The 22,842-nt window shown below is 39.5% G+C and overlaps 1 protein-coding gene across 1 annotated transcript; it reads right to left on the bottom strand.

The window, feature by feature from the left end:
* Positions 1–107: 107 nt before the first annotated feature.
* On the bottom strand, positions 108–22,600 carry sh3bp5a (SH3-domain binding protein 5a (BTK-associated)). The gene is made up of 9 exons (XM_053492938.1): positions 22,253–22,600; positions 20,545–20,607; positions 18,294–18,422; positions 4,582–4,746; positions 3,163–3,293; positions 1,886–1,928; positions 1,478–1,697; positions 1,034–1,372; positions 108–833 (listed from the first exon to the last, which is right to left on the bottom strand). The coding sequence occupies exons 1-9, from the start codon at positions 22,331–22,333 to the stop codon at positions 643–645; spliced, it is 1,362 nt and encodes a 453-aa protein (XP_053348913.1). The 5' UTR covers positions 22,334–22,600; the 3' UTR covers positions 108–642.
* Positions 22,601–22,842: the final 242 nt, after the last annotated feature.

The following is a 22,842-nucleotide window of genomic DNA, read 5'->3' as shown; positions in this document are numbered from 1 at the left end:
TCAGTTGGAATATTAAACATGGATGATTTTAATTACACCGCAGTAGCTGCAGTGTGTGTGTGTGTGTGTCTGTGTGTTTGGAGCTTAATACACTTAGCATGTTGTGTTTCCCAAGTTCATGTTTATTACATAATAATAATAATAATAATAATACGTTAATGTCCCACGAGAACACATTGGTCACTGGTAACAAGACTAAATATAAATATAGATTCCTTTGCTACGTTAGTTCATAGTCCTATAATAACACATAAGACTAACATGTAGGATTAAATACAGAGAAGAGTATGTAGGCCTAGTATTCAACACCGCTGACACATGTTACACACATTAACACCGTCAACACACAGGAATAATGCGATCACTCTAGCACTGTGATATGCAGATCAGGAAGACGTGGCCATTTGTTATGTGACCGAAAAACACCCAGAACACATCTAGGCAAATGACTGCATACACATTCCTTTATATGTCTTATGCTTCCTCGTTTAAACCGTTTCCCCTCTCGTCCTCAGTGAGTCTCTGTTTAGTCTCTGTCAGTCTATAAGAAGGGCTGGACAAAAGGTTCCTTTGACACACGACGGACACTTTTGCACGAGTACTTAGGAGCTCGGACAGATCCGATCAGGTCCTTCTTTTAGTTTAAACCGAGTTAAGCAGCAGCAGAGGAGCAGCGGCGTTAAACGTCTCTGCATCCGTGTTCGTCTCCGTCTCACTCTTTTCTGGGTGCTGCAGAGACAGACGTCTCACGTCCACCTCCAAGGTAGTGCTCTTCTGCCTGCTGGGCCGTGTAGTGTTTACTGTTTTTTTCTCCGCACCTTCTGCTCTTTCCCCTAAACACACACACAGTTTATATTTTTATTGAAAATACTTTGTGGTGTTACGTTATCTAATCATTTTCTTCTAACTTTTTTTTCTTCCTGGTATAAAACCAACCAGCATACAAGTGACCACGATACACCATCAACAAGCAGGTAGTATTTTTAATTCTCTAACTAAATGAACAGTAAAAAAGAGTGTCACGATGCTTTACCTCTTTCCTGCTCACACTCGGGTGACTCGGGTGATGAAGCACCGCTGCACTCACTGCGAGGTCCCAAAACAGGCGAGACACTCTCAAAGCCCTCCAATGAGCCCGGGCTGAGTAGTGGCACATCTCTGTGGCACGAAGAGAATGAGGGAAGCGTGGAGCAGGAAGGGAAAGGACATGAAGATGAGAGAAGAGGGTACAGAGATGAACAGGAAGGGATATATGGACAGGGAACGTCCAAAGGAGCAGAGTTGGCGCTCAGGCTGCAGGTGGATTGGGTTTCTGTATCTTCATCCGAGGCAGAACCATTACAGTTTTCCTCTTCAAAGGTCTCTGATATTACTACAACACACACACACACACCTGCATCAGAGCATGAACAAGCCTTCAGGTTGTGCTGGAAGATCGCATACACAAACTTTTCCACTGCCATTTGAGCGCACTCACTGGATATGCCATCGGACTCCATTTTGAAGTTGCTGATGTCATCACCGGCTCCTACGTCTTTCTCGGCCCCGACTCCGCAGCAGCGGGGCCCCATGGCTGTGAGACGTCTGCGAGCATGGATCTCGTCTGAGATGGTCTCGAGGTTGCGCAGGGCCGTCCTGTACTCTAGTTTGGCCTGAGACAGTTTAGCCTGGCACTCATCCACTTTTCTCTTCAGTTGCTGTGGGAAAGTATACAGAAATAATACGTGTGCAAATTAACAGCAAGTCTTTTTCGCCGGAATTCACCATAGCTGTGATTGCATTACATCTTCCATAAGCACATGAATATAAATTTCAGACAAACACAGAGCTGAAAAACAAACAACAACAGGCATGAAGTGTAACCAATGAAAGAAAATTGACCTACCTCCAGCTGGAGATAATATTTGGACTTCAATTCAAAATATGGCCTGTAGGGAAAAGAGAGAGAGAGAGAGAGAGACAGAAAAAAAAGAGTGAGGAGTTTGAGTTGAGACCTGCAGACACTCTACAGTAGTTGCCATGGCAACAGCAAAGCTCAGCCAGAATAACACTCAAACATTCTTGAGCTGTGAAAGCGAGTGAGAGATCGCACATCTGGAGCACATCAGCCTGCACACACCAGCACAGGCAGAGGAATAGAAACACAGTGAGGCCCTAGGGTGGGATGAGGGGGGAAAATGTTCACTATGCAACCACCGCCAACGGCACGAGTGAGACATATTTTTATTCCTGCTTCCTAGGCAAAGAACCACTTCTGGATTGCAGTTCTTAACCACTTTCTGTAAACCTTATGAACTGAAAGTAAACTTGCATGCTGTTTAACTTTGTGTACTTTATCTACAAGACATGGGAAAGTTTTATGTCACTTCTGTGCTAAAATAACTAATAAATACACATGGATATACAGTATAAAGTATAAATCAGTGCATAAAACAAATAACAAATAATTAAATGAGCGGTTAAGTACAGAAATAAGAGCAGCGCTCAAGTCAAACCAGGCGACTGATTGTGCAGAATAACAGAACACAGTTTAAAGAGTAAAAACTCCTTTTATTTCTTGATATAATGCCCTGCTACATTAGTGCACTTATCTGAGCATTTCACTAGTGCTCGGATACCATCAAGAAAGTTTCTCAGTACGCCTGAGCCATGATCGGACTGTCTGCTTCTTGTCTGAAATGCTGGCCTTCCAAGAACTCCCTTAATGGCCCAAATAACTGGCAATAACTTCCAGGCCAGTTCCTGTAATGTGGAAGAAGTGTTGCTGAATGATTGTGTGTACTATCTGTGGGTTCTGTATGTTTACATTTACATTTAGGCATTTGGCAGACGCCCTTATCCAGAGTGACTTACATTTTTGTCTTAATATTCATCTGAGCAGTTGAGGGTTAAGGGCCTCAATAATACTAACATACAATTTTGCCAATTTAGAAAAATATAATATTTATTATATATGTTTTTAAATATGAATAATCTGTTAAATCATTTTAATGTAATTAGATCTGGTCCTCCAAGAATCATAAAAGCTGTATAAACCATGTGAAGCAGTAAACTGTGCTGGAATAGACAATTTCTCTTATTTCTGAGTCATGCCTCTGTTATTCCTCTTTCTTCTTTCCTCCCTTTTGCATCAGAGAGCCTAAACACAGCTGGATCACTAACCGTGACTTATTGATGGCGCGCTTGAGTTTCTTCTCCAGCTGTCTCATGTGGCTGATGGCTGCGTTGTTTTTGGCCGCCGTCTCTCTGTGCTCCAGTTCACTGCGTGTCCGGCTCTGCTCCGCCTCCATCACCTGCAGCGATGCGGCGCAAAAAGTATTAACAATCTTCAAGTTCCTGTTTTATGAACTCGTGTGGTTATGGTTATTTTTATCCGCAACAAGCAAATGTGTGACAAAAGTCAGCCATGGATTTCAGTACACATGTGTTAAGATGCACCCAGCTGTTTCACAGGAATTATGAAATATATGTCACATGTGAAACAGTCTTGGTAAATGTCACTGGTACAGTACTAAGATCTAGCCGCGTTAAACTCATCCTAAACGTAATGATTGTGGTTTGACTAATCTCTGACTCGTTCTGTATTGTATTTGTTGCTAGGTGACTTTACACTCATGTGGGAGAGATGACGTAGACTCCACATGCAGTTCATCCAAAAGATGCTTTTGTGGTTAAGTAACTATAATAACTTTCATAATAGGGACAAATTCCAGAAGTATTTGCAACCTTTAAGAGAATAAACAAAAATACAAGGGGTGTTCAAGTCAAACCTGGACTGAAAGGAGTAAAACCAACTGACATTTACAGAAGAAGTCTGTGAATGATGATCTTTTCTAAGGTGGCTCGGCGCTCACTGCCCCTGTACAGTGCCCCTGTCCACCCGTACAGTTCTAAAGCAATTTTCACATGGTGGGACCATTAAAGGAGTTCCAGGGAGGCCAGTGATCATGGCTCTGGTATACTAAGAAAACTTTCCACCCTGATTTTATCCAAGCACTAGTGAAACACTAGGATAAGTGCATTAGTATAGAGAGGGTTTATATATTGAAAAAAAGAGTTTTCACTCTTATAACTGTATTCTGTTATTCTAAACAATCAAAAGTCCCGGTTTTACCCAAACATCCCTTGTAATTTCATGAAAAAAACATGCGCAATGATTCAGATTTTCCACTCGAACGACTTTCCACCTTTTCTTTAACCCACATATTGGCAAAATTATGTCTCTAATAATTCATAGCATTTTTACTATTATCCTGAAAATGTGGCAAAAGTGTTGGCACACAAAGGATGTGCATATGACAAAAAAAAAACTCTTTTATATGTTACAAACTAATTACAGAGTTACAGAAAAGCATATGAATCTAATCATATAAATGACACTTAAATGAGGAAAGGACTACACCATAAAATCGGCTGACCGCAGTGAGGAAGCCAAAGAACATTTGGTTAGAGTTTGGTTATCCAGAATTTTATGGATTGCTGAAAAATTCAAGAGTTGTCAGTAAAACCTACTGGTGGTAATACAGCGGTATGAGTGCAATATGAACAGTAGTTTACATTCTCTCATGTGTCCTGTCTTACCCTCTGGGTGGCGTGATTGAGCATTTCCTGCCAGGCCGAGTCAAACTGCCGGCTGTCCTCCTCTAGAAGTCTCTCCTCAGCTAGAGCGATGGTTTCTTTTGCTGCTCGCAAGATCTCGATGGATCGCTGGAACTCCTGTGTGGCCCTCTGAGCTTCCACCTGAGTCTGGGGAGGATATGAAAAGTCTCAGAGCTGGTGTTTTAACATGCCCACCTCCCAAAACAAAGCCCTTATCTACAGCTTAACATGCAAAGGAATGTGGTTGGAATTTCCTTTATCTTCGCATCCCCCCATATGTACTGCTCGGAGCATACCTGTGTCAATGCAAAAAATTAGCCTTGTTTATAAGCTGCTTCTGCTCTGTGTATCTCTCGTGAATTATTCAGTCATATCATCTGCTAAAGACTTCATAAGAATAACTAAAATTAAAAAATTTTTTTTTAAAAAATAAAAAAAAAACGTACATTTTTTTTAAAGCTTTCCTGCTCGAAGCCTGAGAGAGATATAACACAGGGTTGCTGACAGGGATGCTTTCCCCGAGCCTTGGAGAAATGGAGAGCTCGGATTAACTTGAATCCCACATCTCATTTCTCGGCACATCAAAAATCACAAATAAAAAGCCTGTATCAGGGTATTACCATTACAAAGCACGCTGCGCACACTCGCTGCTTTCAGAAGTGCCTCTGACAGCGTATCTGCATCGAACACAGCCTCAGGGAAGAATCACTAATTTGGGCAGCAGGGTGTTAACTTTACCCCAATCCTGCATTTCTTCTAATAGGGATCATGCAGCTTTTCTAAGGTGAATCTCAAGCACTTGTTCATGTTTTACGTACATGGAACATAATCAGACTTGTTCAGAAAGGGCACATGAAAATGAGACAACAGCTGCAACAGCTGTGTTGTAATAGAACATCCAATTCAGTCACCAACTCAAATGTCTCAAATAGTTTTGTCCTTTTTTTTCCTGAAAGGAAGCGATGACGCTTGGCCTGTTTTACACCACTGGCATTGTAGAAGGCTCTGGGGAAAAAGCAACCAAACGACAGTAGCCTACTGAGGAAACATAAGCTCTTATTCATGGACATAGGAGACTCTTTCAACAAAGTGACCCAAAGATGAGGTAACACCATGATGATTCGAGTGGGTTACACACAATGACGCGTACACAATACTGTATAGCTGTGCTTTGTTTGCTCGGAGGCGGTATCGAATAATCGTGACCTTTAATTCTGTTGAACAATACACTCTATGAGATTATTTCCCACAGCTGCAGTTTGCGTTGGAATGGAACCCGAGACCAGGGTTGCCAGGTCCGTGTGACAGGAAACAGCCAATAAACTCCAACACTCGCTAGGTAAAAGCATGGCATTTTCTCACAGTTAAAATTCCTAAAATCAAATCGTCTCGTACTATTAACTATACCGAATTTAATATAAACAAGTAAATGCATGCTCATACAGGAAAACATTAATCTTTTCTTTCACATTTGAGTCCAATACCTTTCTACTGATATACCACTTTAATTATAATCATACACACAACACACATACACATATAATATTCCCCGGCTTATCTAATGAACTGTAAATAATCAAATTCATAAAAATAATCCTTCCCACATTAATCAGGCAAGCGCCACAGAAGATCTGGCAACCCTGGCAGGAACCACAGTGTCGGAGCGATTTTATGCTTTCTGTGTGTGTGTGAAGCTGTGATTGTTGAAACCTTCGCTCATAAATTTCTGAATGACAGACATGCAATGCGTGTAATACTGTAATACACTTCTGCTGTTATGTAACACACACACTCAGCCGTTCTCCGGGGATAAACTCTCAGATATGATCACCTTCCATTTTAACATGCTTAAGAAATACACAGGGATTACTCTGTCACCAGTGATTTGCCCCTTCTATCATCTACGCCATCAGACCAGCAACTGAGGCAAATAAATAGTGTTTCCCCAGCGATTTCAGTGAACACCATTAACATGAGTGATTTATGTAAAGAGGGGCCTGCTGTTGAAATATCCAAGGTCAAGCATGAGAAAACACAGTTAAGGAACAGCCTGAGAAAGTCTATCCTATATGTACGGATGCTGAATTTACGTCATACTGGATTCGCCTTTATGACCACACGCTTGGGGAAAAAACATTCACACTGACCTCCGAGTCAAGCGATTGTGTAGATAACAAGATAAAGTTTTGTGAGCTTTCACTAAGTGTGGTAAGGATTTCTGACATGAAAGTTTTTCGCTTTCATTTTGTGTCTTATTAACTATGGAGCGCGTTTAAGTCAAACCAGGACTTTTGATTGTGGAGGATAACAGAGCAAAGTTATGAGAGTAAAAACTCCCTACATTTCCCTATAAAGTCCCCTGATACACTAATACACTCATCCCAGAGTTTCACTAGTGCTTGAATATCTTTAAGGTAGAAAGTTTTCTCTCTACGCCAGAGCTATGATCAAACTTCCTCCTTCATTTCTGAAATGCTGGCCTCCCAGGAATACTGTACAGAAGCTTAAATGCCCTCTGTGACTTTGTTTTCAACATTTGCGCCAAAATCTCCAATACTTCTATGATTAATTTCTCTATTATTCTCTATATTATTCTCTATTCTACATTAATATGTTGCCTTAAAGCTCTTGCGCTTTTTTTTCTTTTGGAGCTCACAACAAACCAGGGCTGTTTTAAACCACTGGAAATATTCCTACATCATAACTGCACTGCAGGAATGTCTAACTATGACAACCACTCACTTCTCAAGCTAATAAAGAAAATGTAGCACCGTTCAACACATTAACACCAGAATCACTAAACTCATTTCACAAATTTAATTAGAACCATACAGGTGTATTTTTCCTTTAATGCAGTCCTAATGACTTCAGTTAACAACTAAGTTTAATTTAATTCAGTTTAGTTGTAAAGAGAAATCAATCAATTATTAAAAGAAAGTCAATTTAAACAATGCTGCTTTAGCTGCAATAAATGTTCTGTCTAATGTACTAATAATGTTGGCACAACCAGGTTGCCAAGGTCCTTTGAAAGGCCACCAACTATGCAAAACTTTCCACTTTTCAGATGGGTCTCCAGTGGTCATGTAAAAACAAAAACCATGAGAAAAAAAACATTTTCTGATTTCTGGCCCCTATTTTGTTTGGTGGCTGGAGTCTTAATGTGACCTCAGGGTCAGTGGTGGCTTAAAGCGGTTAAGGCTCTGGGTTTCTTATTGAAAGGTTGATGGTTCAAGCCCCAGCTCCACAAAGTTGCCACTGTTGAGCCCTTAACCCTGTCTGCTTCAGGGGTGCTGTATTATGCCTGAACCTGCACTCTGACCCCAACTTCCTAACCTAGGTAACTAAGGTAACTTCCTAAGGTTTACTTTACTTATAAACGTACAGTATAAGGGATACCCTCTCTGACTAGTTTCTCAGCATTAACACAGACACAAAGTGACACGAAGGAAGTTTGAGGCATGAAAACTTGCATTATCTGAAGGGTATTTTATCTAGAGCACTCACACACACACACACACACACTTTGATGGAGCTATAACACCTTGTTAAGAAAGTAGTAAAATACAGGACCTTTAATTCTGTAATGTTTGATTCTCCGGCAACGCCCAAACCCGTCCACAGGATGCAGGACATCCTTAGTGCCAGTGTCAATCCTGAATAGAAAGGGAAGGTTGCATCTGGAAGGGCATCGGACATTAAACCCGAGCCACGTTATATGCAGATCTGATGCTACTCTCTTGTGTACCATCGGTGTTTAAGTAATTTGGCGTTTTATTTGGATGATAACAGAGATGCTAGACGAATCAGTTAATTTCCACTAAAATGTCTTTAGTAGCTAAACTTATTTGGGACTGTGTTATTACAACTATTACATAACTAACATAACATATTCCTAGGAGGAAACCCGGTGCCACCCAGAAAAAGAACCGGCTCATTAACCAGTCATCAGGAGGCACGAGTTCTTTGCTGTCGTTTCACCCACTCCCTCTGAAATATACTTAGTGTCAGACTTTCTGCAAGTATTTTTACAGCATGAGGCAGTTATGACTTCAGTGGAAATTGCTTCACACATATTGACAAAGAATTACACCAGGGTGTTGATTAACTCTGATGAGAACCTTAATGCAGGGTTTCAGTTAAAGGTTTATTGCATTCAAAACACACACCAGTGAAGTGTTGAAAATCATGGTCCAGTGTACATTACAATATGTGAAGTGCTGACGAAGTTGAAAATGTAAAGAGCAAAGCTGTCACCTGCTATGAATGATGCTCACATAGTTTTCTGAGAACAAATTTTGCTCTAGCCATAACTAGCTACTCTCCCTGTAAGTTCTCATCACCCTGTGTGTATGGAAATGCTATTACTTTCACTATTAAATATAGCTATGGCCTTTACTGTTGATCTTTCTACCATGCAGCTTTACCAAGTGTTCTTTCCCCCACAAAGTCAATGGGTCATCACTATCCTTCCAGGTTTTTATAATGCATTGACAAGTTCTTAACTCAGCTCCAGCAATTTCAAATATTCCTAGTTGTTTTCTTTGGTTGATGCAGCTCAATAATTTGAAACTTTTAAAATGGCGACTTCATAAGAATTGTCCGTTTTCTCTAAATGGCAGAACTTTGGAAGGTTTTCTAATGTCCTGCAGCATTTGACGTTCCTAAAGTGAGGGAAAAAAAACATTCAAGATAAATTTACGCTGCCGTGAAGATGTACAGTATTTGCCCTTTTCAGGATAATACATATCAATTAATTTGGTTCTTGATTGTAATGCTTTTTTTCAGATCTTTTAGAATGCTCCACTTTGTCAGACAGATTCTATTTAAGTGATTTCTTGATTCAACAGGTCTGTTAGTAATCAGGCCTGGGTGTGGCAAGTGAAATTTAACTGAGCTTTTCAAAACTCACAGTTCATTCATGATTATCAAGGGAGCAGTTACATTTTCACATAGGGCCAGGCAGGTTTGGACAGCTTTTACACTAAATAAAAGAAATCATCATTTAAAAACTGCATTTCTATTTACTTAGTTTATTACTGAGAAATATTTAAATTAGTTTGATGATCTGATTCATTTAAGTTAGAAAAAACAGGAAAGTGATAAGATTTCTGGCTCTGAAATATGGAAACGCGTAATTAATCAATGCCCTGGAACACCCCGGCATTTCCCGCGATTTCACCTACTTCCTAGTCTCGGATGAACCTCTGTACTGCTGCCAGCCCGCTTAATACAAGTTCATTCACCCCGTACGCAGAAAAGGAAGTGGATTCTCGGCTGCTCTTAAAGACAATCGGCTTCACGCCACATAACTAGTCACAACCTATTTAAAAAATGTGGATGTGGAAGCACTGCATCTCTGACGTGACATCCATAGCAGGTCACGCAGATATTGACAATGTGTCTCCTAGTGTCTTGCTCATCTTTAAACCATAGTCGCTTTTTACAACAACAAAAAAAAGGCAACCACAGCCAGGCTTCTACGCTGCATAATGTGAGGGGTCTGACCAGGTTACGAGCAGGGTGGGAGAACACGCTGAACACTAATTTCTCACCCTACCATAGTGCATCATTAAAAAGAAACCTCATAATTCTGAGAAAACCCACACAGACAACCACATTTAACTGACATGTTCAGGAAGCGGCATCATTTCTGAAACGCTGAAGGGGAGTAAGTGACAAGGTAGTGACGTTGACCTTGACATTGCCCTTAATAAAGCCAAGCCCTGTGTGTGCAGAAAGGGAAATGATGTCAATTTAAATCGTTAGAATCATCATTCGAACATTTATTCAAGGTCCCAGATTTTAATCTTTCTTTACCAAGTTAGCACAAGTCTCAGAGAGGAGGCAAAGTGTGTGTGTTAATGCCTCAACTGAAATACATACCTCTCACATAACTATTTTCTTTTTCACACCTCAAACTTCTTATATGACACATTAGGCCACATTAGGAAAAGCAGAGAATGTTTTTTCCTACTTATTTTTTGCACACACACTAGAAACCGATCTCAATATCTAAAAATGGGTAAAGACAATATAGATACTTGGACAGTAAATATATAGTATTTGGTGCAAATGTATTTTGTGCACTACTAAGTGAAAGAGTGCAGTAATAGCAGCATGGTGTAGTGTTGGAGTCAGATCAGAATAAACAGAATGAGCTGCAGTGTCAGGTGTATTTAAATAACCTACTGTAGTCACCAAGCATAAATAGAAGTGTAAGTATGTATGTGTTTTGCAATAGGTGTCCGAACACATGCGTACGCGCACACACACACACCATATTAATATCTTGTTCAGAGACCTGCTGTATAAAAGTGGCATCACACTCTCAGTATTGGTGATTTTGTCTGTAATTAGCAGCAGTGCTGATATTCAGGAGAACAGCAGTCATGTGCGCAATATTAAAAGCTGTTTTGTGTGTTGCATTAAATGTTACAATGGTGGATCAGACAATAAAGCTAAGATAGGGTTCGACAGGAAAATCACTAAAGCATTGTGACAGCAATGAGAAAAAAGTGTGAATGTGTACTGTATGTGTGCATGTGCCTTTGTTTTTTGCCTGTGTGTCTGTGGTCAGCAGCAGGAAGTCGAGCCTGACCTCGGCTGAATCCAGGAGTGCACTAATGAGAGCCAAACGGCACTGTGTTTTAGAAACAAATTCGTATATTTAGTCAAAGTTTTTATTTTTTATGGTTAAAAATTATACATCTGTGGTGTTTGTTTTTTATTTTGTTTTTCTTATTAGTGGCCTGACCAGACCATTTCGTGTGCATCTTTCATACAAGGTCATAGAGTATGAGATCCTGAACAGATGTGCCATCATGGGCAGCAAGTTTTCTGCCAGCAACAGAGGACAGTCAGTTTGCACTATGTGATGTGTGTGTGTGTGTGTGTGTGTGTGTGTGGGGGGGGGGGGGGGTGTGTGGGTGTGTGTGTGTGTGTGTGTGTGTGTGGGTGTGTGTGTGCACATGTGCATGAATTAAATAGACTAAAGATTAAAGACAGAATCCCAATCTGCACACAAGGGGAAAAAGGGCAAACGATTTTTTCCATGTCTCTCATTCTGCCCGTTTGGTGTTTGCTTGTCAGACCGCATATATATGTGTTATTCATCTAAATGCAACTGGAAGACGTCTCTGAGATGACTAAGCACATTTAAACCACATCCAGTCATTGGAACTTTACAAGAAATGCACATGTTTTTCCCACAATTCACTATTTCCCCTTTTTATTGTATATATATATATACATATATACAGTATATATATATATATATATATATATATATATATATATATATATATATATATATATATATAAAATGTATCTACACACTGTCCGCTTTATTAGTCACTGACACCTTGGTGCACTCTGCAGGCATCCAGCCCGAGTCTGGAGCTTGTTTTCTCCATGCACACTAAGTGTTCGTCACACTAATGTCAGTGAAGTAACGCATAATCATTGACATGATGAATCTTTCTATACTTAAGCAATATCACACGAGAAGGAGTATTAAAAAATCGACGTATGCATATTACACCAGTCCATAGTGGATAATGTAACACGGGCATTATTAATGACCTATATATGAATTTGTTCAAGGCACAGTTAATCTCAGCGACTGACTGTGGTGTAACCAAACGGGATATTGTGATTGGCTTAACAGGGGGGAGGTGTCATTCAAGCCCCTGTCTAGGAGTGACAGCTGCTCATGTCCAGAGCCACCTGTCTGTCTGACACTGCTGAGTAAGTGTGCACTCTACAGTGAGACCGACAGGTGTTTAGAGGACTCAACCGAGGTTAGTCACATGGAAACACTCTGTTTCTCTCTCACACAAACACACGCACACACACAAAGGTGTGTGCGGACTAGGTGGCTTTCTCATGCAGGCCTTATTTAACTAAAGCACAACTGCTCGCAACATCTTTGCTATGAGTTCTAAAATAGCGGCATGTAATGGAAATAGAATCTATTTAGCTGATCAAAGTTTAGTGACTAAACCTGAATTAGCTCAGCTTCTTCAGCAGATTCTCTGATGTGGTTTATATAATAACAGGCATGATCATCAACTGGAGAAAGATCATCAGTGGAAAGACAAGCTACATGGGGGTAGAGACATTATCCCCGAAAGGGAGACATATTCAGAGACGTATAAGATTTTTCATTTTATTTACGGTCTCTTGCGCTTAGTTCAGATTCCAGTCATATCCTTCATCTGTTCAGAGTCATTGTCTTACTGTCTTATTTAAAGATAAAAATTCATCATTAATAATTCAGCATTAAAATCTAACTGGTAACACAATTCAGTCATGTTATGTCGCTTATCTGAACCTTTATAAGAAAGGAATTTCATGTAAGCTAAGTCCTATACAGTTAAAAAACTATGAGACTTTACACCTTTACACCACACTGTACTGTATGTGTCCTGTTATATGAAGTCGCACAAGTGTGCACTGTGATTTGACCAATATAGTGCCGTAAGTTTTAATCCCAAACTTTTAAAGCACTTTAATGAACTCTATCCACCCTGGGTACTCCAGTTGTGATAGAAAAACATGGATTTCTCGTCTACATCATAGCCATGATGCTATTATGAGAGCTAGTCAGAATGCTGTAATTTGTAAGGCACATTAATTCACACTGTGCACCACCTCATTAAAAAATGTTGCTTGTGTTATTTTGTGTGTGTGTGTGTCTGTGTGTGTGTTTGACAGCTCCTGATACAGCTGAATAACACTGGTCGGTCAGCAGTTTGCTGGCAAAACACTCCTTCAGCCTTCATCAGCATGACACACCTGCTTTTTTTTTTTTGCCCTATAGGCATCTCCATGCTTTTTACATGCTATCAGTTTTTCACAGAAAAAATAACACCACACCTGACAACCAGGCATCAGAGAAAAATGTGCAAGTTTTTTTTTTTTTTTTTTACTAAATATCTTTAAATAGAAGCTGGAGCATGTGATTAGTGCAAACGCAAATGTCGACACGTTTCACTGCACTGAAAAAAGAACTGAAAACTGTCGACTTCAAATATTAATGATGGAAGATTATTCTAAGAAACTGCAAATGTTAAGCTGTAAGGAGGAAAGATAAAAGAGACATCAAAGAAAGTGTCACCAGTAAAAACTAACACTTCCACTGTGGTTTCGTGGTATTCACGTGCTACACCGGTGCAACAAAACTGAAAATGAATCTCTATAAAAAGACACAGCAAATTTACTGTGTACATTTAAAAAAATACCATCCAGACTGAAGAATTTACTAAATCAATTTACAAAAATATGCATTTATTTAAGATCTGCTTTTAGATGTTAGTTGTTTTTTTTGCACATTTTGTAAAAAATTATCATGTTCTTCACTAATGGTAATAGAGATCGATAAAAAAAAATCTTAAAAGTTCTTGTCTTTCTCCAATGTCTAAACAGGGGAACAAAACAAGATTAAGTAAAGTGCTGTTGTTGTTTTTTTGGCTCCAGGCAGTGAGTTCTCTTGTTTTTTTAACTAATTCATTTTTGCAGACGGAAGTAATTTCAGAACAGAACTGTGCGTGTGTGTGTGTGTGTGTGTGTGTGTGTGAGAGAGAGAGAGAGAGAGAGAGTGAGTAAGTTGGCATGACGTCTGGGAAACCCCTTTATCAGTCACCCCTACAGGTTCTGACACTGACAGGTCACTGCACTTTAAACCCTGCCTTACCCCTTAACGTACACACTTGACGTATAAACAGTATAATTCATACGTGTCATACAGCTGCTGTTTAGTGCTGAATTAATGACGGAGTTACTAATCCCATATCTATCCTACACTGCCATTCTGTTCTCTCAAAGCTTCAGGGTTACTAAAGAAGTCTTATGATGTTGGAAGTAAACACCGCAGGAGGGGCCACATTTCGTTATGCAGGTTCGATTACAGTGAGAGAGATCGGAGGATGATTTCACATTTGGAGACTAATTACTAATTTGTAATCTGAAGATGGCAGTCTTTGCTATTTCAAGCCTAAAAGATGCAATTCTGCAACACCACATAACAATTACACTAGTTAACACCAGCATCCTTCTATATAGCATCCTTGTGCATCCAGTCTCTTCATCAGTTGATATGATTTTTAATGCTGTGCCTTCATCCTCAAACATTTCTCAGAGGGAAGCATTTCAGCTCTTTTTTTCCTTATACTAACACTAGGGCAGACCCTGATTTTTTTTTTTTTCCCCAAAAAGGTCTCTCCACTTAAACCGGAGCCAAGCTGAAAATCATTTCTGTCCTCTGCAGCATTGTTCTTCATAGTTTCCATTCGAAATGCTGTAAATCTCTCATATTCTTCTACACCCTGTTCTACACCAATCGGATCCGAGTAAAAAAAAAAACTGCTTATATAGAAGTCCTGCGGAGTGTGTCGACAGGGGAGACCTCAAACATCAAATTGTGCTTTTCAGATATGATTTGCAAATTACCAAATGAGCGTAGTATTATTATTTTTTGGACATAGAAACAACCGAAAACAACCATAAAAACATGTGATCATACAGTATGTATCTGTGCTATTTGACCCATTTTAATTTTTTTTGCTCAGTCATGTTTGTATAGTTGGTTTAAATGAAATTAAAATCAGTTCATCTGATCATATTGCCCAGCTAAAAAATGGATCTGTCATTTTATACTGCACAATCCTGACCCCTATATATTTATTAAAACATAGTAATGCAAAAAATAAAAATAAAAACGCTCTGGTTTTTAAGGTGTACCAGGTCTCTTTGTTTTTTCCTGGTGGTTTCTCGTGCTCCTTACAGCTCTAGTTATTGTCTATGTTGCGTTTCACATGTACTCTTCAAGTTCTTCTCCTGCATTTTGCAAAAGCATGTCAGTAAGTGGATTGTCAATTCTAATTTGGCCCTAGGAGTGAATGAGACTGTACATGGTGCCTTCTGATGGTGTATTCTGCATTTCTGAGGTTTGCACCTCTTTCTAAAGATTCACTTGTAAACCATGAACTAGGGGTTTCTAGTTTCTACCGGCTAACAAATGATTCCTGCATTAATCTGCACCTAGCAGTTTCTCCCTCCTGCTGGGCCGAGCACAGATGCTGTGTTAAGCAAGGGGGAAAGGAGTAGAGGGAAGATAGGACTAGAGATAGGGAGGGTATCTGTGGGAGTGAACTGAAAGTGGAGCAATGCTTTTGCTACAAGTATTGTCTCAAGCAACATAATACAACTTGTTTTCTTTTTCTGAAATTCTTAACGCTCTTAAAATAATCTTCTTAATTACAGAAAGCTTCTGTAACTGAGTTACTCTATATGAAACATCCCAGACATGATTATCAAGCATAAACATCTCTGTTGATTACTGTGATGTACGTGTCCGATCCAATCCAACATTGATTTAGTGTTACAGGCTGGTACACAAATGCAGATCCTCCGAATCTAATCTTTGAATGTAAAATAAGGTTACAAAGAGGATTTCTACATACGCAAAATCTGAACTGCAGATTCTAAATTTGCCTCGTAGTGAAAAATATTTAGCCAGGAAGTAACCAGGTTGTGAAATATGACACATCAAACACTTTCGCACATACCGAGACAAGAAAATTTCGAAATAGGAAAGGCCCGGTAAGCTTAACAGATAATTTCTTTATGAAACGAAGTGACAGGTTCGGTTATTACATCCTCAGCCTGGGCCCACGCTGTGTGTTGCAGACTGCAGCTTCAGCTCGTGATCGTTATTAGAATCCTGCTAGTTACAGTTTCATTGTGTAGGTGAGTTATTATACATTTATTCTCTCGTACCACAGAAACATATATAGCCCTCAAAGAGAAATGAGTAAAAAAAAAATTACAACATGTGCCTCGAAGGAATGTGTTAGTTCTGTTCCCCCCCCCAATCCCCTCCCCCAGTTGGTAGCAGCATTTGACGATGGGGGAGGATCCTAACACGATGGGTGGAAATCGAATAAGAATAAATTAGAGAGAAAATCTGGGGCAAAATGATGCAGAACGTTCTAAATTTCTAGCAGCAGATAATAGATAATAGATAATAAGACCAAAGATATGCAACTTCCTCTATCACCAAAATGCTGACACTGATGACTCCATGATATCCATGATGTTAAGCAGCAATGTTTCGTGATTTATCTTACTGTCAGCACTATCTTCAGAGCTGCTACTACAAAACAATAATTATCACCTTCCAACAGATTTGATTCAAGAATTCAACCACAATATCACCAAACTACCCAGCCCTGGTTCATGCCATTCTGTTTTTAGCCTCGCGGGCTACAGAAGTCTGGCTCACGAGACTATAATACACCACAATGGTCTGAAATTACCACGCAGATATATTTTTGTCCCACTGGTATGTAAAAACAATGGTCTGTCAGAACGCATATTTGATGTCAGTTAACGGTCATTTCCGTGCTGCACTGAATGAAGAAATATGAAGTATGAAAATATATCTCCATATATAAAACATTAGACTTTCTAAATTTGTATGCAAATATCTTTGCAAGGAAATTTTCTGTACACAGTTTGACCACTTAGCATTTTTTCCTTTATCTATAAAGCATCTCATTTCCATAAAAACCCTCAACTGCCTGTTCCACGCATTCTGTGTAATCAGTGGACTAGCAGCCTTACTTCTCAATGCCTCATTTAATTTTCCAAAATATCTATCATGTACACTCAGGTAAGTCAGATAAGGTATGTTTTGACCCCTTTGTCCTACTGTAGGTCTAGTGAGAAAAAATAAACACCCACTATGAAAAAGAACAAAGAACCATTACTCTGTTAAAAAGAAGTTTTTACTAACATACTTTTCTACTCACTACTTTGTCAAACGTCACTACATTTCCTTACAATTGTACATTTGGAATGACATAAGGCAGTAAAGCATCAGACAGCTTCAGTATAAATTCCTAAGAAATCTAAACTTTAACAGATTAACACTGATGCCATCACTATAATCTATCTGCTGCTATGTGCAGTTTGTATTTTGCATTAAAACAGCTGGATATTAGCATTTAGCTAGTTACGCTTCTCTTTACGAAACATTCACTTTAGAGTATCGGTCAAAATTTACAGATTTCCAAGCACTTCTGTTTATGATCTTCCGTAAGTTGTTTTGGCACCAGGTACACCCTCAGACCACAAAAAATTACAAGTGGGGCAATCATTTTCGCTTGTATTACAGTTACAAATGAACTGATGTTATACAAAGAAAGAACATGCAAACTCCATGCACATAGTAACGGGAATTGAACTCAGACCCTGGAGGTGCAAGGCAACAGTGCTAACCATTACACCACCGTGCCACCCTGATATGACAGTGCGGCCAAATGACGTTTTAATATAACAGGAGTGTGAATGATTTTTGACTCATCCTCGTCTGTTCAGAGATTTAAGGTATATATATATTGCTAGATTTTTCCCTTTTTCCTTGGTAAAACGAGCTCCTATTTACCATCAGGAAATACAGTAACATGAGTGTGAAATCTAAGGTTTCTTCTATGTTTCATTCTTGTACTTTTGGTTTCATACTTAATGTTACTATAAACGTGGGTTGGAAGGTTAGGTACTTGTCCCAACTCTCCAAAACATAAGCAGTTCCTGTGCTCAGGAGAAATACCTACAAGCTGAGAAAGAACATCGAGTTTGTTTGTTTGTTGGCACTCAGGCTTATAAGGATGTATTTCAGGAAGTGACTGTACCTGTCGAGCCACTTTCCGCGCCTCCCAGTAGGGCTTGGACTCCTCCACAGCTTTGCCGATCTTCCTGATTTGCTCTTCTAGCTTAAATGTGGCCTCCACCAGGATAGCTCGAAACCTTTGCCTGGAGTCCTGACATAACATACAGAGGTGTGAATAGATTAACTTTCAGGGATTCGAGGAATATACTTGAAGTGATCATGTGTTAAAAAAAATACTTAAGTATTATCCACCAGTCAAACCACAACAAACAGTTTCAGGTTAAAAACTCTGAAACGAGAAAATCTTATAACTAGGTACATTTTATTTGGATAAAAGTCAGAAAAAGCTGATCTGGATCCCTCTAATTAGGCACTTTAGGCTACACTACAGTTGTCTTACAGTTTACACAAACCGAACAAGATTGTCTGCCTTTAATAAGGCACTAGTTTACAGTGCAATTACAAGGTAGCTTCTTCCTTATTTAATAAATATGAATCCAAGTTTACTTGAAGTTAAGTACACCTACTATTCACTCATACAACTTTAACATCCATTAATTGCAATGGGATTTATTGATAACCTTGGCATAAGGCTGTTGAGGCATGAGGCTGTTGAGGTATTTACAAGTAGCATAAAGGTCTAAACTAGTGCCATGCTAGCAAGAGCTAATATTGATATCAGTGTGATAACTAGCTTATGCTAATACTTTAGCTTGAGTAAATGGTAATAAACTGGGAAGCTTTTTCTTAAATAAAAAAAACCAAGAGTTAAACTCAAGCTAAAATGACTATAATATCTTTAAAGACAAACTAAAATGCTGTGTACCTTGTACATTTCTACTCACTACTTCTTGTGTCTGAGGTAAAACTTTAGCACTATTTACACATACAATTACAATCAATATATTGCACTTATATAAACATTATTTAGTTTTATTTTTAGAAAAGTAAAGTGCTTTTCAAAAGACAACATTTTGATAATGTAGTAAACTATTATACAAGTTTGGGCACATGTGGTTTAACATCTTTGCTAAACTTTAGGCTAATCTATCATTAGCACAAGGTCAAACCGTAGTTTAAGCATAAGTAATGTAAAACTCCATCTAAACCATTTCAAACTATTACAGTTATTTAGGCACAACAATCCACCATCTGCCAAGGTTTGTTTTTACAATCTAATTTTACCCCATCTCCACATCCATAGAATGGAGAAAGTGATTAAACTGATGGTAGAGCCTGTACAGTACATACTGTGTAAATGCCAGAAACAGCATTCCGCTGTACGCCTCATTTATCCCACGCTGCCTGTGGTATATGTTCATGAATGCCTCTCTGTGATAAACTTGGGATGTTATGCCTATTATGTACTTTGAAGACATCAAACACTTCAGTTGTCGTGCTTTGCGCTTTCCTTTAAACAAGCTGGTTTGGTAATCTTAATTCAGCACTAGTACAGAAGTAATTGATTCCGTAGAAATAATATGAATTTGCCTTCAGGGAAAGGAATGAGCTTGATTTTTTTTTTTGTATACAAAGCTGGATTTTAATCTGGACACGACATGCCACATAGTTAACTTGAATTTGCTCCAATGTTTTGCGGGCTGGCACTTTCTCATTGCCAGGTCATCTGACCTCACAAATCTGACCTCAGAGACTACATCCTCTCATTTCCTTCCTCTGAGCTCAAAGTTACAGTATAGAGGTTTCCTCTAATTTCAGAGTATCCTGCCTCTCATGGACGATTAATGGGGTGGCTGCTATTGCATAATTCTTCGCTCCAGTTCAAAATGAATTTAAAAGCAGCAGGGTTTAAACCGAAGGCTGTTCAGAGGAGATGCATCAGTTTCAAAGTGTGTGGAATATACTACTTCAGATAGCAGGACTGAACATTTAGTACACAGCAAAATAATTCAACCTTTTTAAAACTCCTAATTTATAAACCCTATTACAGGCGGTCTTCAGTCATCGATATAAATCTTGTGATGTAATCATTTTTGGGGGGTTTTCTACAACACCCTAATCTACTACTTTTCCACAGAACTCGCTGCTTCCTGAACTGGCAGCACAACTCGCAGGATTTCTACAACACACACATAAATGATTTCCTCTCCCTGATCCAGACAAAGCCCGAGAGGTCAGAGCCAGTTTAAACGCGAGGTCCTCCCTTCTGTCGTTCTTGTAGCAACTGTTTGAACAATGAATGAATAAATAAATAAATAAATAAATAAATAAATGACAAAAATGAGCACACAGGAGAGGCATGCTAGACCTACCTCCAGCTCTGTCTCCCATCGGTTGATGTCATCCGTCGACTGATTCAGTTTCTCCAGCTCTCCCTTTGACGTGACAGAAAGATGGAATGAGGTTTAAGAAGTGAAAGGAAGCTTAAGTTGAATCACATCTGGAAACTATGAATCTGGAGGAGCTATGAATCCAAGATTCAGCTCAGCCAGGCCAATCTTACCTCAACAACAACAACAACATAGCACTTTACATACTTTTGGTCTAATTATTTAATTGAGAAGGGTGGATACATGGAAAGCAACATTTTTAATAGTAGTTTTAAACAGAGTCTTTTTATAATGTCTAGCTCTTTCAGGTTAGGCAGAGGGACTAAGAGTTGCAAAATCACAGTCAAGCCAGGCCAGCAGCCCCGTAATGTCCTAGCTTTGTTAGTATTTGAATAAATTAACCAATAATTGTTTAAGGAAGTAGTAGTGCCTCACAATCTCAAAGTTACAATCTGTCTGATGTTTTTCTTGTTCTCTGGTTTTCTGCACCTCCCAAAATCATGCCAGTGGGTTGATTGCCCACACTAAAGTCTTTTAGATATGCAAGTCTGTAAATGTGTGTGGCATATGGGTACGTGTGTGCATGGTGCCTTGCTGATTAATTAGCATTTAAACCCAGTGTTCCCAGGATGTGCTCATAACTCCCAACTTCTCGCCAATAACTAAAGATGAATGAACGAATAAATGTTTTTGTTTTATTGCTGTGTTATTTCCCTAAGAACAACAGATATCATTTTTCCCAGCACTTAGATGACACAAATTATAGATAGATAGATAGATAGATAGATAGATAGATAGATAGATAGATACTTTATTAATCCCAAAGGAAAATCTAACTAGTTAACAAGTTTGACCAGCTCGGCATGTGTTTCCGTCTGCAAGTGTATCTTTCCGTCTGCAGGTATATCTTTAGCATACTTTGAGAAGGTCTGCTTCCTCCTAAAATAAGCCCCAGGTTTATTCTTGAATCATTAGGGGGTTTTCCGGTGAGGGAAAAGCAAGTAACGTGATAAACAAGTGTAGCCTGTAGTGTGTGACAAACCAGCAGTCCACAACACAAGTCACCTTGTACAAGTGTGTACACTGAGTAAACCACGACCTGTGATAATTAAGCTTCTTATCATTATGAGGTTCAGGCTAATATTGAAGGTCATAGTTTAACTTGTGTAGCTATGTTTATGTGTAAGTTATACAACATATATACACTGATCAATATTTGATTTTAAATTCTGCATCTTTAGTAATATCATTTATACATTCCATCCATCCACCTAGGAACCGTGGTGGATGGGTGTATTTATTCAAATTTTTATAACAGTGATAGGACCTCCGGTCAACATTCACACAATATTTTTAATTTTGTAACATTAATTAACCAAATCTGCTTGAACCCACCAAGCACATGCATTCCATACACACAGTTTGTTTTTAGGGGTGGGAATCGAACCCCGGCCCTAGAGGTGGAAGCAACTGTGCTAACCACTACACCACCATGTATGTTTATAACAACCAGCAAGCCCTGTCTCAAATTAATGAAGTCAATCTGAACTGAAAAACCTGTTGCAGTCCTGGTGTGTGTATGTGAGCTCTGTTTGTTTATGTGCTATGCTTATTAAACACATCCCCATGACTTTAAAGGTCCCGAGGTCTATTTAATTACCCCATGTTTATTATTACGACATCACTCTACCTGTATTCTCGGATCAACTTCCTCGTCCTCGGGAGACTCCTGCTCGTCCTCGGATTTGTTTCCATTCTCTGTGTTATCCATGTTCTCTCTCTTTCTTTCTCTCTCTCTCTCTCTCACACACACACACACCCCACAGCCCGGGATGTAACGGTTTCGTTCTATAGAGAACAAAGCGTCTAGTTGAGTTTCTCCTCCGCGTCTCTCAGCCGCTCTGCTTCAGTCCCGCGCTGATCACCTCCTCCTCCTCCTCAGTCCCGCACTGCTCAGCTCAAACCCGCAACTTTTATCCCAGGCTACACGCCGCATTCTCACCACGAACACACACACACACACAACACTGCTGACGGACTGATCTCGCGTGTCTCTAACGGGCTCTCTCTCTCACACACACACTGAGAGGGAGGAGATCACAGCAGAGGGCAGAGCAGAGCCTGGAGAACCGCAGAACCGGTCTCTACCGCCCCCTGCTGACCGAAACACGCTTCAAACACACACGCAGGCACACACGCACACCCGGGCAGGGCATACATAGAAGAAGTGACAACAGCCTCAATATTTGCTGATGTTGATGTTTGCTGTGTTATTTTTTT

Source organism: Clarias gariepinus, chromosome 3 (assembly GCF_024256425.1).
Source record: "Clarias gariepinus isolate MV-2021 ecotype Netherlands chromosome 3, CGAR_prim_01v2, whole genome shotgun sequence".
NCBI classification, from domain to species: domain Eukaryota; kingdom Metazoa; phylum Chordata; class Actinopteri; order Siluriformes; family Clariidae; genus Clarias; species Clarias gariepinus.
The sequence above is the reverse complement of the archived record's forward strand: the minus strand, read 5'-3'. Positions and strand labels throughout refer to the sequence as shown.

Bases quoted from the DNA above. Each gene is read 5' to 3' on its own strand.
- sh3bp5a (XM_053492938.1), bottom strand. From the start codon at position 22,333: ATGGATAACACAGAGAATGGAAACAAATCCGAGGACGAGCAGGAGTCT. The intron at 18,423-20,544 runs GTAGGTCTAGCA...ATGTTATGTCAG, and splicing joins GATGGGAGACAGAGCTGGAG to GACTCCAGGCAAAGGTTTCG. The intron at 1,373-1,477 runs GTGAGTGCGCTC...TGTGTGTTGTAG, and splicing joins GGAGTCCGATGGCATATCCA to TAATATCAGAGACCTTTGAA.